General features: G+C 63.8%; 1 protein-coding gene across 2 annotated transcripts in view; it reads left to right on the top strand.

Annotated features, from left to right (window-relative positions):
- The window catches only part of PPP1R13L (protein phosphatase 1 regulatory subunit 13 like), a 31,108-nt gene that overhangs the window by 3,000 nt on the left and 7,981 nt on the right, over positions 1-20,127 (top strand). For both annotated transcript variants that reach the window (XM_037884433.2, XM_043534791.1), the window contains exons 2-7: positions 15,203-15,308; positions 16,159-16,289; positions 17,174-17,717; positions 18,353-18,451; positions 18,751-18,848; positions 19,527-19,944. In XM_037884433.2, coding sequence (XP_037740361.1) covers positions 15,254-15,308; positions 16,159-16,289; positions 17,174-17,717; positions 18,353-18,451; positions 18,751-18,848; positions 19,527-19,944 — 1,345 coding nt within the window. In that variant the 5' untranslated portion in view covers positions 15,203-15,253. The remainder of the gene's footprint in view (positions 1-15,202; positions 15,309-16,158; positions 16,290-17,173; positions 17,718-18,352; positions 18,452-18,750; positions 18,849-19,526; positions 19,945-20,127) is intronic.

Raw genomic sequence — 20,127 nt, 5'->3', positions numbered from 1 at the left:
CAGCCCAAGCCCAACTGCTGCCAAACCCTCCTCTGGATTCAGTGAAGTGGCTGCAGGCTAATTGCTCCTCCTCGTCAGAGGCTGGGGAGCAGGGACATCACACAGGGAGTGTGGGCAGACCAGCTAGATGGCAGCACAGGGCAGGCACTGACAGCCGAACCCCCTGGGGCTGCCAATTTTGCACGCGTCATGGGGCCCAGCTCGTTGGGTGAATGGTTCATCAGTGACCCCTTGCAGAGCCACTGATGCCAGGGGAAAGTGAGGGCCAAAAATTGCATGTTAAACGCGCAGTTTGCACTGGTGCCAATTACTTCATATGGTGCTGGGCACAGTAAATTGGGCACTGTGCTTCAGGAAGTGGCACGTGGGGCTCAGCCACGGGCGCTCTCCCCTTGTAGGCAGTGCCTACCCCAATGCCCCAGTGCAGTGCTAATGAGCGCCGTGCTGCAGGGAGCCGGGCGGGGGCTCAGCGGGGGGCGCCGTGCTGCAGGGAGCCGGGCGGGGGCTCAGCGGGGGGCGCCGTGCTGCAGGGAGCCGGGCGGGGGCTCAGCGGGGGGCGCCGTGCTGCAGGGAGCCGGGCCGGGGCTCAGCGGGGGGCGCCGTGCTGCAGGGAGCCGGGCCGGGGCTCAGCGGGGGGCGCCGTGCTGCAGGGAGCCGGGCCGGGGCTCAGCGGGGGGCGCCGTGCTGCAGGGAGCCGGGCCGGGGCTCAGCGGGGGGCGCCGTGCTGCAGGGAGCCGGGCCGGGGCTCAGCGGGGGGCGCCGTGCTGCAGGGAGCCGGGCCGGGGCTCAGCGGGGGGCGCCGTGCTGCAGGGAGCCGGGCCGGGGCTCAGCGGGGGGCGCCGTGCTGCAGGGAGCCGGGCGGGGGCTCAGCGGGGGGCGCCGTGCTGCAGGGAGCCGGGCGGGGGCTCAGCGGGGGGCGCCGTGCTGCAGGGAGCCGGGCGGGGGCTCAGCGGGGGGCGCCGTGCTGCAGGGAGCCGGGCGGGGGCTCAGCGGGGGGCGCCGTGCTGCAGGGAGCCGGGCCGGGGCTCAGCGGGGGGGGCGCCGTGCTGCAGGGAGCCGGGCCGGGGCTCAGCGGCGGGCGCCGTGCTGCAGGGAGCCGGGCCGGGGCTCAGCGGGGGGCGCCGTGCTGCAGGGAGCCGGGCGGGGGCTCAGCGGGGGGCGCCGTGCTGCAGGGAGCCGGGCGGGGGCTCAGCGGGGGGCGCCGTGCTGCAGGGAGCCGGGCCGGGGCTCAGCGGGGGGCGCCGTGCTGCAGGGAGCCGGGCGGGGGCTCAGCGGGGGGCGCCGTGCTGCAGGGAGCCGGGCGGGGGCTCAGCGGGGGGCGCCGTGCTGCAGGGAGCCGGGCCGGGGCTCAGCGGGGGGGCGCCGTGCTGCAGGGAGCCGGGCCGGGGCTCAGCGGCGGGCGCCGTGCTGCAGGGAGCCGGGCCGGGGCTCAGCGGCGGGCGCCGTGCTGCAGGGAGCCGGGCCGGGGCTCAGCGGGGGGCGCCGTGCTGCAGGGAGCCGGGCCGGGGCTCAGCGGGGGGCGCCGTGCTGCAGGGAGCCGGGCCGGGGCTCAGCGGGGGGCGCCGTGCTGCAGGGAGCCGGGCCGGGGCTCAGCGGGGGGCGCCGTGCTGCAGGGAGCCGGGCCGGGGCTCAGCGGGGGGCGCCGTGCTGCAGGGAGCCGGGCCGGGGCTCAGCGGGGGGCGCCGTGCTGCAGGGAGCCGGGCCGGGGCTCAGCGGGGGGCGCCGTGCTGCAGGGAGCCGGGCCGGGGCTCAGCGGGGGGCGCCGTGCTGCAGGGAGCCAGGCGGGGGCTCAGCGGGGGGCGCCGTGCTGCAGGGAGCCGGGCGGGGGCTCAGCGGGGGGCGCCGTGCTGCAGGGAGCCGGGCGGGGGCTCAGCGGGGGGCGCCGTGCTGCAGGGAGCCGGGCCGGGGCTCAGCGGGGGGCGCCGTGCTGCAGGGAGCCGGGCCGGGGCTCAGCGGGGGGCGCTGTCGTCTTGCAGTCAATGCTGACTCCAGGGTGGTGTCGGGGGGCGCTATGCCCATAGAGGTGCCATCTTTCAAAAGAGATGCCGATTGCTAAAGATCCCAGGGAGTTTTTGCAGGAGGGCTGCTCGTTAGCCAGAGAGAGGGGGCCACATTGCCAGTGGCTGTTTTGCTGGTTCCCCCGGTGTCCCTGCTCGGCCAGGCCATGGGGGCTTGGTCAGCCCGTGCTCCGCTCGCTGTGCTGTGCAACATGGGGGACAGGCTGTGGTGCCCATTGGGTATCTCTCAAGGCCCCGGTAGTTTGCTGTGGGAACCTTCCTCACTTCCTGTCCCAAACTGCACTCAGTGTTGCTTGTGTGGCTGTTTTAACGAGCTGCCCTGTTCCACCTGGCTGCACTTCAGCAGTGGGTGAAATGAGTCCTGTGTGCACCCCCTGGGCCTGGTTCTCCAGGGCCGTGTCCTCTGGTTGCTGTTTACACCTGGCCTCATGCTCCCCGCTGTCGGGCCGGGGCAGGCCAAAGGTGTTTGTGTCAGGCAGGGGAGCGAGGCACCTGGGCTGGGCAGCTGGATGTGCTTTATGAGAGACACTCCCAGACGCTGGGCACTGCCGCAGAGCCTGCCCTGCTATTACGGGCTTTGGTGCATTGGCTCAGCCTGGCTGGAAGTGGCTGTTTGATCTCTTGGCCGGCTCCCAGCACTGACTGCAGCTAGATGGTGCTTGTAAAGATGCACAGCCACGCCTGCCTGGCAGTGCGAGTACGCGCCATTCGCATGAGACAATCACTGTCTGTTCCTTCTCCCTCCCTGACTCCACCTCCTGCTGGGGGGTCCCCTTCCTGTTTGCCTGCTCCCCCAGCTCTGTGGAGGTGCCTGCGAGGACCTCCTCCGGGCAGAATGGCCGCTCCTGCCTCCACACGGCTTCCTTGGCAGACCCTGAGCTCTGTCAGCGTCGTCCTGCACCAGGCGTGCTCCCATGGGAAAGTGCCTGGAGGGTACCAACAGCCCCACCCCGAACAGAGAGTGTCTGCTTTGATCTGGCCCCTGGGCAGGGGCATTGCTGGCTCAGGGGGCAGGGAATGGGATACAGGATCTTCCCCTCTAAGGGGCACTAACACCATTCTGGCCTCAGGGCAGTGGGACGGGCTGGCTTCTGGGGGCAGGGAATGGGACACGGGGCCTTTCCCCTCTAGGGGGGCAATAGCACCAATCTGGCCTCAGGGCAGTGGGACACGACGGGCTGGCTCAGGGGGCAGGGAATGGGACTTGGGGCCTTTCCCCTCTAAGGCACCAGCCCATGTTGCTTGCTAGTGACTGCACTGTCTCCCCTCTCTGCTGCTCTGTGGCTGAGGTGAAGGGGGTTTGATGAGGCCCAGCCCTTAGGGTAGGGTCCCATCACCAACCTCGTTTTGGCCAGGCCCTGCATCTAGGAGCCAAGGCCGGTGCTCATGCTGGCAGGACGAGGAGCAGGGACTGAAAGGGACTTGGGGTCACGGTGGACATCAGCTGGGGCAGTGTGGCTGAGAGGCTGAATGTGTGAGCAAGGGATGTCGAGCAGGAAGGGGGGGTCACCTGGGTATATGGCACTGGTGAGACCCTCACGGACCCTGTGCCCTGTTCAGGGGTCTTCAGAAAGGGGAGCGATGGACTGGAAAGGGCTCAGAAAAGAGCCACGAGAGCCATACAAGGGCTGGAAACCTGCATTCGAATTTCTTCAGTCTCGCTCTGCCCCGAGGTGACTGGATCCGTCTGCAACACCCGGGGCAGGAGGGTTCTGGGAGCAGAGGGCTCTGCAGCCCAGCAGACAAAGGCAGGGCGAGGTCGGTGGCTGGAAGCTCAGGTAGATTCAGAGCAGCCAGAAGGTGTAGCAGTGAGGGGCGTTAACCAGCCACGGGAAGGCCCCAATCTATTGGTGGGTTTAACTCCAGACTGGCTGTGTCTCCTTGAATGCTTCACTCTGGCTCCAGCAGCCTGGATGGGCTGGGAGGCAAGGCCCTGAGGAACCACTGTTACCATCCAGTCTGACCTGTAGGACACGGGCTAGGGGATGTCAGGGGGTTAGATGGATGCAGAGGATCTAGGTAGGAATAATCAGAGGGGTTACACGTGCAACAAGTGAGGGCTAAGCAGGAAGACGGTCAGGCTTGACAAAGCCCTGGCTGGGATGATTTAGTTGGGGATTGGTCCTGCTTTGAGCAGGGGGTTGGACTAGGTGACCTCCTGAGGTCCCTTCCAACCCTGAGATTCTACGATTAGGGAAGGTCTGTGTGGAGCCCTGGGTTCCTCTGGGATGGGGTGTAGGGGGAGTGTCAGCTTGGGTCAGGTCTGGCTGCCATCGGGTCACAAGGTGAGGTTTACAAAACTTCTCCTGTCGCTGCAGCTGTGACACTGCTGTGGGGGGCTGGACCGGGAGCTCCAACCACCTGAGGCCCTGGTCGCGGGGCCTCATCCCACCCTGGGGGGCCCCTGCTGATGTGCAGCCCTCCATGCAGGGCAGTCTGTGCTCAGAGGCCCCCACCTGCCAGAATCTGGGGCCGCGAGGCCAGTGCCACTTTGCTTCTGGGTTGAGTCAGGGCAGGGGTGTAGTGCCGTGAGGGGGACCCAGCCCCAGACTCCCGGTCCCTGCAGGGGAGGAGCACACTGACCCCCAAGACTCCCTGCCAAGCTGGCAGCAGTGGGTGGTGGCCCGGGTCCATGATGGTGTCTCCCGATGGTGACATTTGGGGCTGGGGCCCTGCTCCTGGACCAGTGAGGGAGAGGGCTGGTTTGCTGGGGGGCGTTGGGCCGGTCTGTCTGCCTGGTGCATCCTGTGGGCTGGGCGGCTCCAGCTGCACATTACCTGGCTCTCTGGAATTGGGTGTGGCTGGCTAGGGAACAGGTTTCCCTAGTGGGCGGCGGCAGAGCGAGTGTCTGGGACACGCACAGCGCTGTGTGTTACTCACCCGCCTGCCAGTGCCGCCAGGGGGCTAGGGCCGTGCAGGGGGCTGCGTGGGACTTTCTGCCGGCTGGGGTGGGCACCAAAGCCACAGGTGCCGCGGATGGCTCGGAGCTGGGCTGTCCTGAGGGATGGAGAGCGGTGGCACCTGGCTAGTGCCAGCTCGCTGGACCTGGGGCCGGTTACAGCCCACTGCTGGCTCACCCCTGGACTCACTGCTCCCTCAAGGCTGGTGCGGGAGGCCAGGGGTTCAGTGCTGGCTGCAGAGCTGTGCTGGGGATGTTACCACAGCACCTTCTGGCAAAGCCCTCCTCCTTCACCCCTTCCCCTCCTCTAGGCGGCCCCAACGGGCCAGTGCCAGGACTAGGCCACAGGGGAGCCCTCCCGAGGCTCCCAGCGTATGAGGAGAAGCTTCCAGGATGTCTGGCAGGAGACACCCCCCCGCCCCCCCTTCACAGGCAGGCAGGTAGCTCCTGAGGTCCCTCCACCATGGAAAAGCCCCTTTGACCTGGCAGATCCAGTCAGACCCTGCCAGAGAGTGTGGAGAAGCTGGGGACAGGGCAGGTCCGTGGCTGCCAGTGGAAAGCTGAACCCTGTGCCGAGGGTCCTGGCTCCCCTGTCCTCAGGTGTCTGCTGCCATCACCAACATAGCCAACTGCATGGCCAGGCCGGTCTTCCATTCAATTTGCATTTGCGCTAGGGAAAGTGACTATGTCATGGCTGCTTGCCCCAGTTCTGCAGAGGCTGGTGGCTGGCACCAGCCCTTTGCCTGGGCCAGGAAGCTTGGACAGCTGCACACTCGTCTCTTGGGTTGCAGGCCCAGCTCTTTGTGCCCGCCCTTGTGCCTGCACCTGTCGGGTTTGGTACCTCTAACTGCATGGGACGCTCGGCCGTGTGGTGCCCACTTCTCTGCTCTTGTCAGGCCGGGGATGAGCAGGAGTTCTGAGCGGAGAGAACCCCCGTGCAGCTCTCTCGGGAGCTGGAGACACCAGGGGTTGGAAGGAGGATTCCTGGCTTCTGTCCATGGCTCTGGGAGGGGAGGGGAGTCTAGTGGGAAAGAGCAAGGGGCTGGGAGCCAGAACTCCTGGGTTCTGTTCCCAGCTCTGGGGTCTAGTGGTCAGAGTGGAGAGGGAGCCGGGAGCCAGGACTCCTGGGGTCTATCCAGAGCTGTGGGAAGGTAGTGGGTTCTAGTGGTTAGTGGGGAGAGGGTTGGGAGATGGGATTCCTGAGACTTCTCCATCTTGCTGAATGACCTGGGGTGAGTCCCTGCTTGTCTGTGCCTTGCTCTCCCTGCGGCTGCTGGAGCTGGTAACGCTACCCAGGCTCCGGCAGGTCCCTGGGGGCTCTGTGCTCCCCAGTGCTCTGGCGCAGGGGTGGAGCCCGCTGGCCCAGCGCCGGGTTGTTGGGTTTCACTCTGATGCCCATGAGGTGGCGGGACCTGCCCTGCCTGCCTGCTGAAGGGTGAGAGTACATGAGGCTGCAGCTGGGCAGGGTGGAGGGAGAGGGGACAGCCCTGGCGCTGCCCTTTGCACTGCCTCTGCCCCTCTGTCGGGGCGCTGCCCCGTGACGGCACCAGCTGTGCCTCTCCCTGGCAGGGCGACCCAGCCAGGGCCCAGATCAAGAGGGGGTGGCGTGAACAGACCCAGCCAGGGTTCTGCAGAGGGGCCCCGGGGGCAAGCGAGGCTAACCTAGAATCATAGACCCATAGGGTGAGAAGGCACGGCAAAGGTCACCTAGTCTAACCCCCTGCCACGATGCAGGATTTGTTGTGTCTAAACCACCCACGACAGGTGGCTCCAGCCTCTTTTTGAAAACCTCCAGCAAAGGACCTCCCTAGGTGTCTGTTCCATTCTCTTACTGTTCTTACAGTTAGGAAGTTTTTTCTGAGATTTAATCTAGATCTGCTGTGCTGTAGTTCAAACCCATCGCCTCTTGTCCTGCCCTCTGTGGCAAGAGGGAACAACTTATCTCCATCTTTTTTATGGCAGCCTTTCAAGTATTTGAAAACCACTGTCATGTCCCCCTTTAATCTCCTCTTTTCCAGACTAAACATACCCAGTTCCTTCAGCCTTTGCTCACATGGCTTGCGTTCCATCCCTCTGATCATCTTTGTCACTCACCTCTGGATCCTTTCTAGTTTCTCCACACCCTTTCTAGACATTGGTGACCAAAACTGGACACTGTCCTCCAGCTGAGGCCTAACCAGCGTCTAGCAGAGCGGTACTGTCACCTCCTGTACTTCTGCTAATGCAATCTCAAATTGCATTTGCTTTTTTTGCAACAGCATCACATTGTTGACTCATGTTGAGGTTGGGATCCACCACAACTCCCAGATCCTTCTCAGTAGTGCTGTTGCCAAGCCAGTTATCCCCCATTCTCTGTTTGTTTTTTTCTCCCCAAGGGTGGCACCTTACAATTGTCTTTGTTGAACTTCATTGTGGTGTCTATACCCCAGTTCTCTAATTTATCAAGATCCTTTTGGATTCTAGCTCTATCCTCCAAAGTGTTGGCAACCTCCCACCTCCAGCTTTGTGTCATCTGCAGATTTGATCAGGGTGCTCTCTAGTCCTACATCCAGGTCATTAATAAACACGTTAAACAACATCAGACCCAGAACAGATCCCTGTGGAACCCCACTGGAGACCTCCCTCCAATCCAACATCATTCCATTTATAGTTACTCTTTCTTTGTGGTGGTTTAACCAATTATGTATCCACTCAATGGTAGTTCTGCTGAGCCCACATTTCTCCAGCTTACTTATCAGAATGTCATGTGGGACTGTGTCAAAAGCCTGGCTAAAGTCCAGGTCTATGATGTCCACTGCATCCCGCCCAGCCACCAATCCAGCTACCCTGTCAAAGAAGGATAAGTAAAGAACACATCAGAGATCTTCTGGCCAACCTGAATGAATTCAAATCCGCGAGGCCGGATGCTATTCACCCCAAGGTGCTGAAGGAATTAGCTGACGAAATCTCAGAGCCAACTGGCGATAATATTTTCAAACTCATGGATGACGGGAGAGGTCCCGGAAGACAGGAGAAGGGCCAGTGTGGTGCCCATCTTTAAAAAGGGGGAAAAGGAGGAGCCGGGGGACTACAGACCAGTCAGCCTGACCGCAATACCTGGGATCTACTAGAGCAATGTCTAAAATGTTCCATTTGCAAATTCCTGGAGGATGAAGGGGTGATCACTAGCAGCCAGCATGGATTTACTAAGAACAAATCATGTCAAACCAGCTTGATATCCCGTCCCCTTTATTGTCTGTGGTAACTTTGCTAGTCGTCCGGTCACCTGTTGTTTTTTTGTGGGAGGACTGAAGCAAAGTAGGAATTGAGCAGTTACTGGCTCGCCTTCTCCATTGAGCAGCAGCCCCTCACCATCCCTGACTCTTCTTCTCTGCCTGACGTATTTGTAGAACCCCTTCTTGTTGGCTCTAACATCCCGGCCAGCTGTAGCTCATTCCTTGCCTTGGCTTTCCTGATTTTGTCCCTACACACTCGCGCTGGTCCCGTGTATGCTCCTTGGTGACCTGCCCCTCCTTCCGTTTCCTGTAGGATTCTCGAGCCCTGACTGACTGGCCAGCAACAATGGGCCTGGGGCCTGTCCCATTTGAAAGGCTGTGCTGTGATACCAGGCGCCCCATTTCCCTCCTGGCCACAGGGACCCCCGGTGCCCCTCGCCTATTTGGAAAGTTTAGGCAAAAATGGTTAAGTACAGAGTTGGGGGTGGGGGGGATGCACTTTTCCCATGATTTGAAACCCCCAAAGCCGTCTCTGGGTCACACACACATGCCCTGGGGCACCAGCGCATAAAACATCGCAACAGCTGCTTCCCGTTGAGAGCTTGTGCAGTCCCATGGAAGCCGCTGGAGTCCCACTGAAGCCAGGAGTCAAGCGCATGCCAAGGGGCTTTCCCAGAGCAGGATCTTGCGGGGGCTTGCTAGTGCATTTGGGGGTGGGGGCTGCGCCCCAGGAGCATGTTGGGGGCCACGTCTCCCCGGCGTACTGAGCTCCTGGAGAACAGACTTCCTGTGGCTCGTTCTCTGAAGGGGGGATGGGGGACGGATAGCTCAGTGGTTTGAACGCTGGCCTGCTAAACCCAGGGTTGTGAGTTCAATCCTTGAGGGGGCCATTTAGGAATCTGGGGCAAAAATTAGGGATTGGTCCTGCTTTGAGCAGGGGGTTGGACTAGATGACCTTCTGAGGTCCTTTCCAACCCTGATATTCTATGATTCTAAGGGGCGGGGGTGACGGGGGTGCCTGACGCTCCTGGGCTTGGCGCTCCCACCATCCCCTTCTCCTGCAGAGTGTCACAGCTGAGCTGCAGCCCCCCGGGGGACATCTCCGTTCAGCTGCAGGCTGGCCTGGGGAGCTGGTAGGAAGGGGCTGTGGCGCCCTTCATGGCTCTTCCTGTTTCCTCTTGTCCTGGGACCTTCATCCTAGAGCAGAGATGGACAGGACCAGAGCCTGGAGAGCTGGGCGACTGGAGCAGCGGTGGTGATGCACAAGGCGGGGACAGGAGTGACCTACAGGGCGATGCTGCCCCACCCCGGAAGCGTCAGGACAGGCTGCTTCAGCCCCACAGAGCCTCAACCCCCATGTGCTACAACCCTGTGGCATCTCTATCAGTGCCTCCCAACTGTCCCCATCTCCTCCAGCCTGATGGGTGCATCACGGTGATGCTCAATGCCAGGCTGAGCTCGGGAGACGCTCAGCAAAACCACTGGCCATTCAGCCACACAGGTGTGCCCCAGCTTCCTGGGCTTTGCACGCGGGTGCCTGGGCTTTGCACACCTGTGTGAGTGCTGTGTGTGTGTAGGGTGTACATACCTCTGTGTGTGTGTGTGTGTGTGTGTGTGTAAGGTGTTATAGCACAGTGGGTACTCACGGCTGTGGCGCCTCCTACTGGTCAGTCCAGGAATTAGCCCATTCCAGCCTCAGAGCGCCTCCTGCTGGCCGGTATCTCCCTACTGGTACCTGCTTCCTCATCTATCTCCACCACTGTACTTCAGACACTTCAGGCCCCGTGTCCCTCCTTGTGCCTCTTATCCCCCATATTCTGGGTCTTCCCTCCCGGGGAACCCCCTCCCCCTATGCCCACCTTGCCTCAATGGCTACTGCCAGTCGTCATCTAGCCCCCTTTCTCTGGGGCAAACTGCAGTCTGTAATGGCCAATCATCATGGGCAAGGGGGTTGGACCTGCTGTTTTTCTAGCCCCAACTGTCTCCCTGCAGCCCCAGTACCTCCTTAGGCCTTCCTGCCAGGCCTGAGCTCCCCAGCGCTGCTCTGCTGAAGGTACCCTGTCTCTCCAGGCAGCCAGGTCCTTCTTGCTCCAGGGCTGGAGTGAGACTCTCACGGCTCCTTACTCACAGCCCTCGTATCAGGGCCAGCTGTGCCCAGCTACTCAGCCAGCCTCCCTCAGCTGCTCTCACTCCTTTTATCTCAGGAGCGGGGTAACCACCCCTCTACGGGTGTATGTACCTCTGGGTGTCTGTCTGTGCTGTGTGCGTGTGTAGGGTGTACATTCCACTGGGTGTCTGTCTGCGCTGTGTGCGTGTGTAAGGTGTATGTTCCACTGTGTCTGTGTGCGGGTGGAGGGTGTATGTTCCTGTGTGTATATGCCTGTGCTGTGTGTGTGTAGGGTGGCTGGAGCTCTGTGTGTCTGCATGCACTGTGTGTATCCGGTGTATGTACCTTTGCACGTACCTATGGTGTGTGTGCACCTGCCTGTTTTGTCTGCATGTGCGTTGTGCGTATCCATCAAGGCAGCATGTCAAGACTTGGTAGCAGCCGAGCCAGGTGCTGCCCAGGTGGCGGTGCAGGGAGCCGTCCCTGGCCTTGCCCGCGATGTTGGGAGGCCCTGCCTGCGGTGACCCTAACGCTGCTCTGCCAGGGGCATTCTTGGGGGGGGAGGGGGTCACCCAGCTGGCGGATGCTGGGGCAGAGTCCCAGCTAGGCCATGAGCCGGCAGCACTCCGGAGCTGCAGTCCGTGGCCCTGGGCAGAGAGTGCTGCCGTCACTTCTCTAGGGCAGAGCCCTCCCAGGGCAGTGGGGGGTGAGGGGACGGAGCTCAGCACAGGCCACAGAGGCACTCCACTGCTGGCGTAACTCTGCGAGTGGGGGGGGGGGGGGGACTGCCCCAGCCGGGAGCTCAGTCCAGGGGCGGGGGGCTGCACAGCATGAGAGCAAAGCTACATGGGTACCAGCATGGCAGAGCGCAGCGGGGCGCCTAACCCCGGAGCAGGAGGACAAGGAGGGGACGATGGGGCAGAAGCTAGAAAGGCCCTGTCTGGGCCGACCATAGAGGGCCAAGCAGCAGCATCCTTGCAGTCTGTCCCTGGGCCTTTGCCAAATCTGGGTCTATACATCCCTGGCGATGGGGGGCCTCCAGCCTTCCCCCTTCGGGTGATTCCTGGCCGAACCCGTCTCCCGCTAGGGAGTGGGAGAGCCCCCAGCCTGTCCCTACAGTGTTCGCCTTCCCCTCCCTCCACAGGGCTCACACCCTGCCAGGCTTTGTGGATTTTCACTCAGCCCAGGGCCAGGCCCCAGCCCTCCTGGCCAGCCAGGCGGCTCCTGGGCTGTAGATACTCCTGCGGGAGGGCTAGCTGGGTTGCTCTGGGCCCATCCCCTGGCCTGTTTCTCTGGCCTTGGTTAGCATGGTCCGCAGTGGCATTAGCACACTTGAGACTGGGCTGACGTGAGGTGAGCGAGGCTCTGACTCCCAGCCCACCTGCAAAGCAGCTCCCTCTCCAGCCTGTGCTCCTGCCAGCAGGAAGGTGACAGACCCAGACAGACTTGTTTCCGTTGGGTATCGGATAGCTGCAGCTCAAAGCCCTTCCCCTTGGCTGGGCTCCGCTGGGTTCTGTCCCGAAAAGCAGACAGAGCCGCTCTGGCCCTGGTGCGGCTCCACACGCCTTCGATTCTTGCCTGGGGAATCCCCTTTCCCTCCCTGCAACCCCTGGTCCTGGATTTACCAGGGTGGGGCCAGGATCAGGGTCTTGTCTGTACTTGAAGGCTGCTCCCATGCTGGCTTATCTCAGGCTATGTCCGCACTACGGGCTACAGACCTTACAGTGGCCCAGGAGGTGGGGGCTGGTTCTGTGACCCAGGCCAGAGGTGCCGACTTGCTAATTTCCCAGGGGGGACTCGACCCCTGCTTCTCCCCAGGCCCTGCCCCCTACTGCCCCCCTTCTCCCAAGGCCCTGCCCCGTCTCTTCCCACCTCTGCCACTTCCCACCCTCGCTCCCCCCCCCCATCGCCTCTGGCCCCCCGCGGAACAGCTGATTGCTGGTGGGTAGGAGGTGCTGGGAGGAAGGGGGAGGAGCGGATCAGCCGGGCTGCTGAGCACCCACTGGTTTTTTTTCCTGTTGGTGCTCCAGCCCCGGAGCACCCACAGAGTTGGCACCTCTGCCCCAGGCCCCTCCTTTCCCCTGGGAGCAGGGGTCTCATAGTGCCCACCCTAGCTCACTCTGCTCCTTCCCAGACCCCATGGCAAAGCCCCTCCAATTCCCTTCCTCTGTGGCTGGTTCCTCCCAGGGCCTGTGCATTCCACCGCAGCCGTAGCTGGCCGCGTCTTCCCCCCGCCCGTGACCTCCCTGCTCTTCCTTCCCTGGCCCTCGGTGCCAGCCTAGCTAGGCCCTGCGATCGGCTGTAGCTCAGGGGTAGCTGCAGCCCGGGGTAGGGGTGGTGCTGAAGTCACATGGGGCGTCCGCAGCTCAGAATTGAATTAGATCCCCTGACTCACCAGCCTGTCCCCCCTGTGGGCTCCCGGCATCCCCCGTTGCTCCGCGCATTCCCTGGGGCCAGCTCCCCTGTTGCACTGTTAGGTTTACCCCTGCCCCAGTTGCGCCTCACTCTCTTGATGCCTTAGCCCTCTTCTCCCCTGCCTCCGAGCTCTCCATGGCTCAGGATGTGATACCGGGGAGGGGAGCACCGTGTTCCGTGTTCACAATGTGGCCCCCTGCAGCGGCCGTCTAGCCAGCCTCCTCGCCCTGCTGCACTCATGGGCCTCGGTCCCCAGAAGCCGCCACCTCCGTGCCCTTTCCCCTGCAGTGATTGTCCCCAGGCGCCTTCCCGGCCTGGCAGGGGTCTGTACTGTTTGGGAGATGGTGTCTCCTGGGCTGTGGACACCAGCGCTCTCCGCCCACCTGCCCTGCCTGGCTCCAGGGGGAGCTCACGTGCAGTGTCCCAGCTGGCCTGAAATTTGGGTGGGGCCTGCAGGGGCATGATGGGGAAGGGGCAGAACAGCTCAGAGCATAGGGTCTGTGTGTGGGGTTGGGCCATGGCCCCTAACTCTGGGGCTGCAGACGGTGCGATCTGGCCTGGACCCCACAGTAACAGCTTCGGAGGCACCAGACCGGAAAGCCCCACATCCAGGCAACACAGCCTCAGCCCTGGGAGCTAGCTCGACCCCCTGCCCCATAGCTCTGAACCCGTCGCTGCATGTCCCCCAGCTCATTTGCTGGTGCCCTCCCCTGCCCCCTTGTCTTGCCCCAGGCTTGGCTCCTGCCTGTGGCTGGTAACTGGAGACAGGCCCAGTGCAGAGCCTTGGTTCGGTGGGTCTGAGGCTGCAGCTCAAAATCCTTCCAGCGAGGGGCCCACTGTGACCCAGACCCAGGAGCAGCCAGGCTCTGGGTCCCTGTGGCTGAGGAGGACAGGCCAGGTTCCGGCTGGGCCCAGATAGAGGCACAAGGCTCAGCTCTGGGTTGGGCCATCCCCCACCCCAGTCTTTCTGGGCCCATGGATGGATGTGAGAGTCCCGTGGGATTAGCTCCACTCTAGGTGTATGTGTGTCCATGCCACTGTGTGCCTGTCTGTCTGTACAACCCCATGCAGTCGTGTCCCCCCCCCCCCCCCGCCTGTGCCTCCGTGGGCCCATGTGTGTGCTTGTGTCTCTGTGTGCCCAGGTGGGTTTGCCCCATGTACCCTAATGCCACTTGTTCCTTGCTCTCAGGAGACCATTCTGGGGGCTCGGCTCTGCGTCGTGGGGTCTCGGGGAGCTGATCCCAGGGGGAGACCAGCCCCTCTTGTGCAGCTGTGGCATTGCTGGTACTAGGGGGAGGGTGTGCTGTGCCAGGCCGGGCCGTGGTGGACCTTAGCCCGGTGTGAGGACTGGTTCAGGCACGGCAAGCTGGGATTTGGCCTGGCTCACCCTGTGTACTCCATTATAACTTCCATTTTGGTGCCACACGCTGTCTCCGCTGGCACGGGCCTGGCGTGTCCGGGGGGGATGCCTCACTCGGGGCAGAGATGCCCACGGCAGGCAGCTCTGGTGGTGATTGCTCTCGGCTAGGATGCCCGGTGCAGAGCCTCACAATGGATTGCATGTTTTAATTATTGTTATTGAAAGCAATTCAAGCTAGTCACGGCATGCAGCCAGGAATGGGCTGCAGGGTCCCCAGGGATTCTGGGTAACAGGGTGGGGGGCAAGTCCAGTCCCCAAGGGATGCAGGGTAACAGGGTGGGGGGCAAGTCCAGTCCCCAAGGGATGCAGGGTAACAGGGTGGGGGCTGGGTCCCCTAGGGGAATGGAATGGGCAGGTCCCTGGAGGGTGATGGGGGGTTAGGAGGGCAGCTCCGGTGGGGGGCAGGCATGGGCTGGGCAGCTCCCTGGGGGGGCGGGGGTGCTGGGGCTGGGCAGCAGAGCAGAGCTGATAATAGCTGTGCTCCTGGCCCGGCAAATGCAGGGCACTATCGGCTCTGCATGCGCCCGGCGAGCAGGCCCGGGCGCGTCGCTGTGCCCACCCGTGGGTGTTCGCTCAGTGCCTGGGATGGCCGTGGGCGGCAGGCTCAGCTGCAGGAGGGTTTGCTCCCCTGCATGGTGCTCAGCAGCCTCAGGCATAGCTGTGCCCAGCCTGTGCACCAGGCAGGGGGGCAGAAGTGCCAGGGGCTGGAGTATCACCGACCTGGTGGGGTTGGTGCCAGGTGAGCTGGGTGTTCGCTGTGTCCCTAGCCCCTGTGACGGTGGCAGTGCCGGGTCCTGGTGCCCGGGTGTCCCTGAACCTGGCCCGATTGGTGCTGGATGCCAGCTGTGGCTCCCTGGCTCACTGGAGCGGGCGGCGCCCGTGGCCTGGCCAGGTGTCTCTGCTGCAGCTCCCATTGCCCAAGAGCCCTGAGTCAGCCCCTCCGCCTGCATCCCCAGGGCCAAGCAGGAGCCAGCCCCGCCCCTGGCTCCCAGGGCTGCTTCATAGGGCAGGGGAGCGATACTGAGCACCGGGCGCCTACTCAGCCCCTTGGCACCTGGGTGGGGCAAGAGGGCGGCCCTGGCTGAGAAGGCAGCTCTGGGTCCCAATGGAAGTGCTTCTCGTCCCCAGATCCCTGCGACACTGCAGCTGGTGGCCAGTGGCCTCGGAGCCCCCTGCACCATGGCCAGCGAGAAGATGCATGGTGCCCAGGACCTGCAGGAGCTCAGCTTCCAGTGTAAGGGTGGAGGGCTGGGGGTCGCAGGGTGGGGAGGCCCTGTGCTTTGTGCACAGTGGTCTGGGGAGTGGCTGGGAGAGGTGGGGGTTGTGTGGTGACTGGGGGGAGGTGTTGGGGGGGCAGGAGGGGCGCTGGTGGATGTGTGGTGACCAGAGGCTTGGGGGCAGTGCGTGGTGGTAGCCAGGGGCTGGAGGGGGCATGGTGGCTTTCATGGATTTGGGGTGCCAGGGAGTTGGGCTTTTGCGGGGAACAGAGGGTGCATGGTGGTGTGTGGGGTGGCCAGGAGGGTGGGGGATTTGCAGTGGTTGGAGATTTGGTGGTGGTGCGTGGTGGCTGGCAGGTGTGTGAGGTGGCCAGGGGTGGAGATTGGGGTGCAGTAGGTTGGGGTTCTGGGGGGTGCCGAGGGTGCGTGGTGGCTGGCAGGTGTGTGAAGTGGCCAGGGGTGGGGATCGGGGTGCAGTAGGTTGGGGTTCTGGGGGGTGCAGAGGGTGTGTGTGGTGGCCAGGGGTTCGGGGTGCAGTAGGTTAGGGTTCTGGGGGGTGCGATAACTAGTGGCTTTTCAGCTATTTGGTCACAGCCTCTCAGAGCGCTTGGGCTGCTGTTGCTGAACCGGCAGCCCAGCTGTCCCACCGACTCCTTGGGAGAGGGCTGGAGACAAGCTGGGGATGGGATGAACCTGGGACCCTGTCGCTCACCAAGTCTAGGGGCCTCTCTTGGAACCGCCAGCCTGCCCTACTCAGAGCGGGACAAGGGCCCCGCAGGGCCATGGCTCTGGGCTCTCTGCATAGCCCGGGCCAGCCGGGTGCGGAGCCTGCCCTGGCACAGGGCCTCATGGTGCTGTCTCCCCCAGCCCTAGCTATGAAGCACATTGATCTGAAGCAGGTGGAGCTGGACACGGCCGCAGCCAAGGTGGATGAGCTGTCCAGACAGCTGGAAACCCTGTGGACGGACAGCCCGGGGCAGACTGCTGGGCAGCCCAAGGTACGGCAGGGAAGGGAGACAGCTTGTCTTGGCAACGACTGCCTTGTCACGGGGAGCACTGCCCCACCACTGAGATGCAGCCATCTCTGGGGTGCGATGTAGCTGAAAGAGAATCCTCTACTTTCACCTGGACGGGGATGTTTCAGGGAGGAGGAATGGGATTTGACCAGGACCCCAGGGCTAACACCCTGGCAAAGGGGAGTCTTGTGAAAGGGCTAGTGAAAGAATCAAGTGGGCAAGAGTTCAGGTCTCTCATCCCCAAGAAGGCACTCCAGCAGCACAGTGCCCCCTAGTGCCAGACTGGGCCAGTGGGGGTCAGCACTCACCCCAAAGGGACAGCGCCCCCATTGAGTCCTTGCCCCGCTCCCTGCAGCACAGCGCCCCCTAGTGCCAGCCTGGGCCAGTGGGGGTCAGCACTCACCTCGAAGGGACAGAGCCCCCAGTGAGTCCTTGCCCCGCTCCCTGCAGCACAGCGCCCCCTAGTGCCAGGCTGGGCCAGTGGGGGTCATCACTCACTCCAAAGGGACAGAGCCCCCAGTGAGTCCTTGCCCCGCTCCCTGCAGCACAGCGCCCCCTAGTGCCAGGCTGGGCCAGTGGGGGTCAGCACTCACCCCGAAGGGACAGAGCCCCCAGTGAGTCCTTGCCCCGCTCCCTGCAGCACAGCGCCCCCTAGTGCCAGGCTGGGCCAGTGGGGGTCAGCACTCACCCCAAAGGGACAGAGCCCCCAGTGAGTCCTTGCCCCGCTCCCTGCAGCACAGCGCCCCCTAGTGCTATGCCCGCCGGTGCAGTGGTGCCATAACAGGAGTCTGATTTGCTCTGGATGGGGCAGGGGCTGCAGCCGCCAGGCCCGTGCTGAGCCTGTCTGCTCTCCCTGCCGCTCTCAGGTGGACAGATACGGCGCCAGCCCCTCGCACGCCCCAGAGCCGCTTGGCTTGGCCACGTCCCCACAGCTTCAGTACGCCAGGAAGAACTTGTCCCTGGAGAGCACCAACAGCTACATCTCCTACCACGCTGAGACCTTCTCGCCCACCGCCGCCTGCAGCCCCCCTGCCAAGGCCCCGCTGGGCCACCCCGCCTCGCCCCAGTCCCCCTTCTACCTGCAGGGCGAGCCCCTGGAGCGGGCCCAGTCGCCCCGGCCCAAGGTGCTGCCCGTCTCTTACGACTCTCTGCCCCTGCCCAGCCCCAAGGGACGCGCGCCCTCCCCGCGCTCCCTGTGGCAGGCTGGGGCCACGGAGCGCCTGTCCTTCTCCAGGCCGGCGGGCCGCGCCAGCTCCCCCCGGCTGCCCCCCGCCCCCTCTGAGGCCTCGGCACTGCAGATGTTCTTCCCGGACCGCGCGCTATCTCCCCGGCCGCCCCACCCGCCGCCCTACGAGAGCCACAGCCTGTTCCCCGCTGGGCCCAGCTCCTTCGCCCCCTTCCGGGCCCAAGGTAAGCCAGCCCCAGCCTGACACACAGACCCCCTCCCCATATGGCTTTGGGGGGAAAGGGGAGAGCACCGCTGGGCCTGTTCCTCTAGGGGGCACTAGAGGGGTGCTTGCTGCGTCCTGCAGCTTTACGGGGGGGCTCAGAGCAGGGGTGACGGAAGTTCTCTAAAAGTTTGGGGGGGGCCACGGGCGCCTGAACGGTGGCCCCACCCCTTCCCCCGAGGCCTCGCCCTCACGCCACCCGTTCTCCCAAGACCCCACCCTTGTGTTGACCCTTCTCCCTGAGGCCCTGATCCTGGGCTGTCCCCTCCCCTGAAGCTCCGCTCCCGCACTACCTCTTCCCCCCAAGACCCTGCCCCCTGCTTGCTCCTCCCCGCCCCATTGCTCACCCTTACAGCCAGTAAAAGGTGGGGTGGGGCATGGACCCCTGGCTCAGAGCAGGGACGAGCTGTGGTGCTGAGACAGGCAGTTACTTCCCTGGGGGACGTGGCGGTCTCTGGGTCACACTGGTGAGGTCTCCCCTGCCCATCCCCCATCCTGGGGCTGGAATGGCCCCTGCTGGGGGCAGGGCAGGGCTGAGGACCCAGGTGCTGGGGGGGCTGGGGGTGGGGTGAGACCATTCAGAGTCTCTCTCTCCAGATGACCTGGTGATCCGGCGAAGGCCCCAGAGGAGCTGGAACGAGTCGGACCTGGACGTGGCGTACGAGAAGAAATCGTCCCACTCGGCCGGCTACGAGAGTGAGTGCCCAGGGTCCATGGGGAGGGCCTGGGGGGATGGACAGACTTCTCTCTCCCCCTCCCAGTCTCTGGGAAGCTCCTGGCTGCGGAGGAGCTGGCAGCGCCGGGGGTCCCTGGCAGGCCGCGGGGGAGCTGGCAGCACCGGGGGGTCCCTCCTAGCATTGTCCTATGGTGGGTGCCAGCTCCATTTCCACACAGAGCCCCTCAGACCCCCATCCTAGCAGGACAGAAAAGCAGTGTGTGGCTTGTCCCCTGCGACAACATGGGAGCCCCCCACCTCACCAGCTGCCTTCCCGCAGGAGGAGATGTGCACACAGGGCTCAGGCAGGCGCCCGCGGGGCTGAAGCTGGCTCCTTGGAGGGAATCGAGCCTGGATGGGGTCGCAGGGCAAGGCAAGGTAAGTGCTGGCCAGGCAGGGCTAGCAGCCGGTGGGGCTGGCCCACAGCTTGGTACCACATGGGGAGGAAGGAGTCACAGCACCAGTCCCTGTGTGCTCTGGGGGGTGAAGAGAATTCATCTGCATCTGAATCAGGCCAAGCTGACCCCTGCCAGAGACCAGATACTGGGGTAGCTGGGCCTGTGGGTCTGATCTGGGGCCACCGGCGCAGGGATGGGGCTAGCTGGCCCTGTGGGTCTGATCTGGGGCCACCGGCGCAGGGATGGGGCTAGCTGGCCCTGTGGGTCTGATCTGGGGCCACTGGCGCAGGGGTGGGGCTAGCTGGGCCAGGGGTCTGATCTGGGGCCACTGGTGCAGGGATGGGGCTAGCTGGACCAGTGGGCCTGATCTGGGGTGACGGGAGAGAGGTTTGGGGCCAGCTGGGCCCGTGAGTTCGCCCCTGCGCTGGGAACCTGGCAGCCCTGCATCTGGCAGCAGGCAGCTCCTGGGGCTGGCAGCCCTGCATGGGCCCTGCCCTGCCGCTGGTGGGACCCTGGAGCCAGAGCTGTACTGACTAGGTATGGGAGCTGCAATGAGTTATGGCTGGGTGTCCCCCTGTGCTGCTGGGGGGAAGGTGGGGGGTGTTCTCAGCACTGCATCTGATCCTGGCTGGCTCACAACCCCCTCTCTCCCCTCCAGGACGAGCACCCCCAGCCTTATGCCATGCACAGCGCCACGCTGCCCCGCAACTACAAAGTGTCCCTGCTGCCCAGCGAGCGCAGACCAGACAGCTCCTTCCGCAGGCTGCTGCCCGCCAGCCAGACGGGCACCCTGCCCCGCAACTGGCAGTTCTCCCAGCAGCCCGTCTCGCGCATCGCCATGCCGCCCCCCAGCCTGCAGGGCACGCGGGCGAAACGCCACAAGCCCCTGCCCCTCTCCATGATCTTCAAGCTGCAAAACGCCTTCTGGGCATCCGGAGCCTCCAGTGCCAAGGGCCAGCCCCAGGGGGCCCCAGGCTCCCCCATCTTCCTCCGCTCCCCACAGAAGCAGCCCCAGCTCCAGCAGCCGTCTCCTCCGTCCCAGGCTCCTCTGCGGCCGGCCCCGTCGGGGGCTGAAGGTGAGAGACCTGGGGCAGATGTTGCAGGGCCTGATGGTCTCCTGGTTCCCCTGGGGCGGGGGTGAGGTCAGACCCCTAGCACCATGGGGCAGAGTGTGGGGGGAAACAGGAGGAATTGCTCTGCACTCAGCAACGGGGCTGGATATGTGCAAGGGCCAGGGGGCTGGGAGTGGATCCAGGACT

This window comes from Chelonia mydas, chromosome 23 (assembly GCF_015237465.2).
Source record: "Chelonia mydas isolate rCheMyd1 chromosome 23, rCheMyd1.pri.v2, whole genome shotgun sequence".
NCBI classification, from domain to species: domain Eukaryota; kingdom Metazoa; phylum Chordata; order Testudines; family Cheloniidae; genus Chelonia; species Chelonia mydas.
This window is presented reverse-complemented; position numbering and strand designations above follow the sequence as displayed.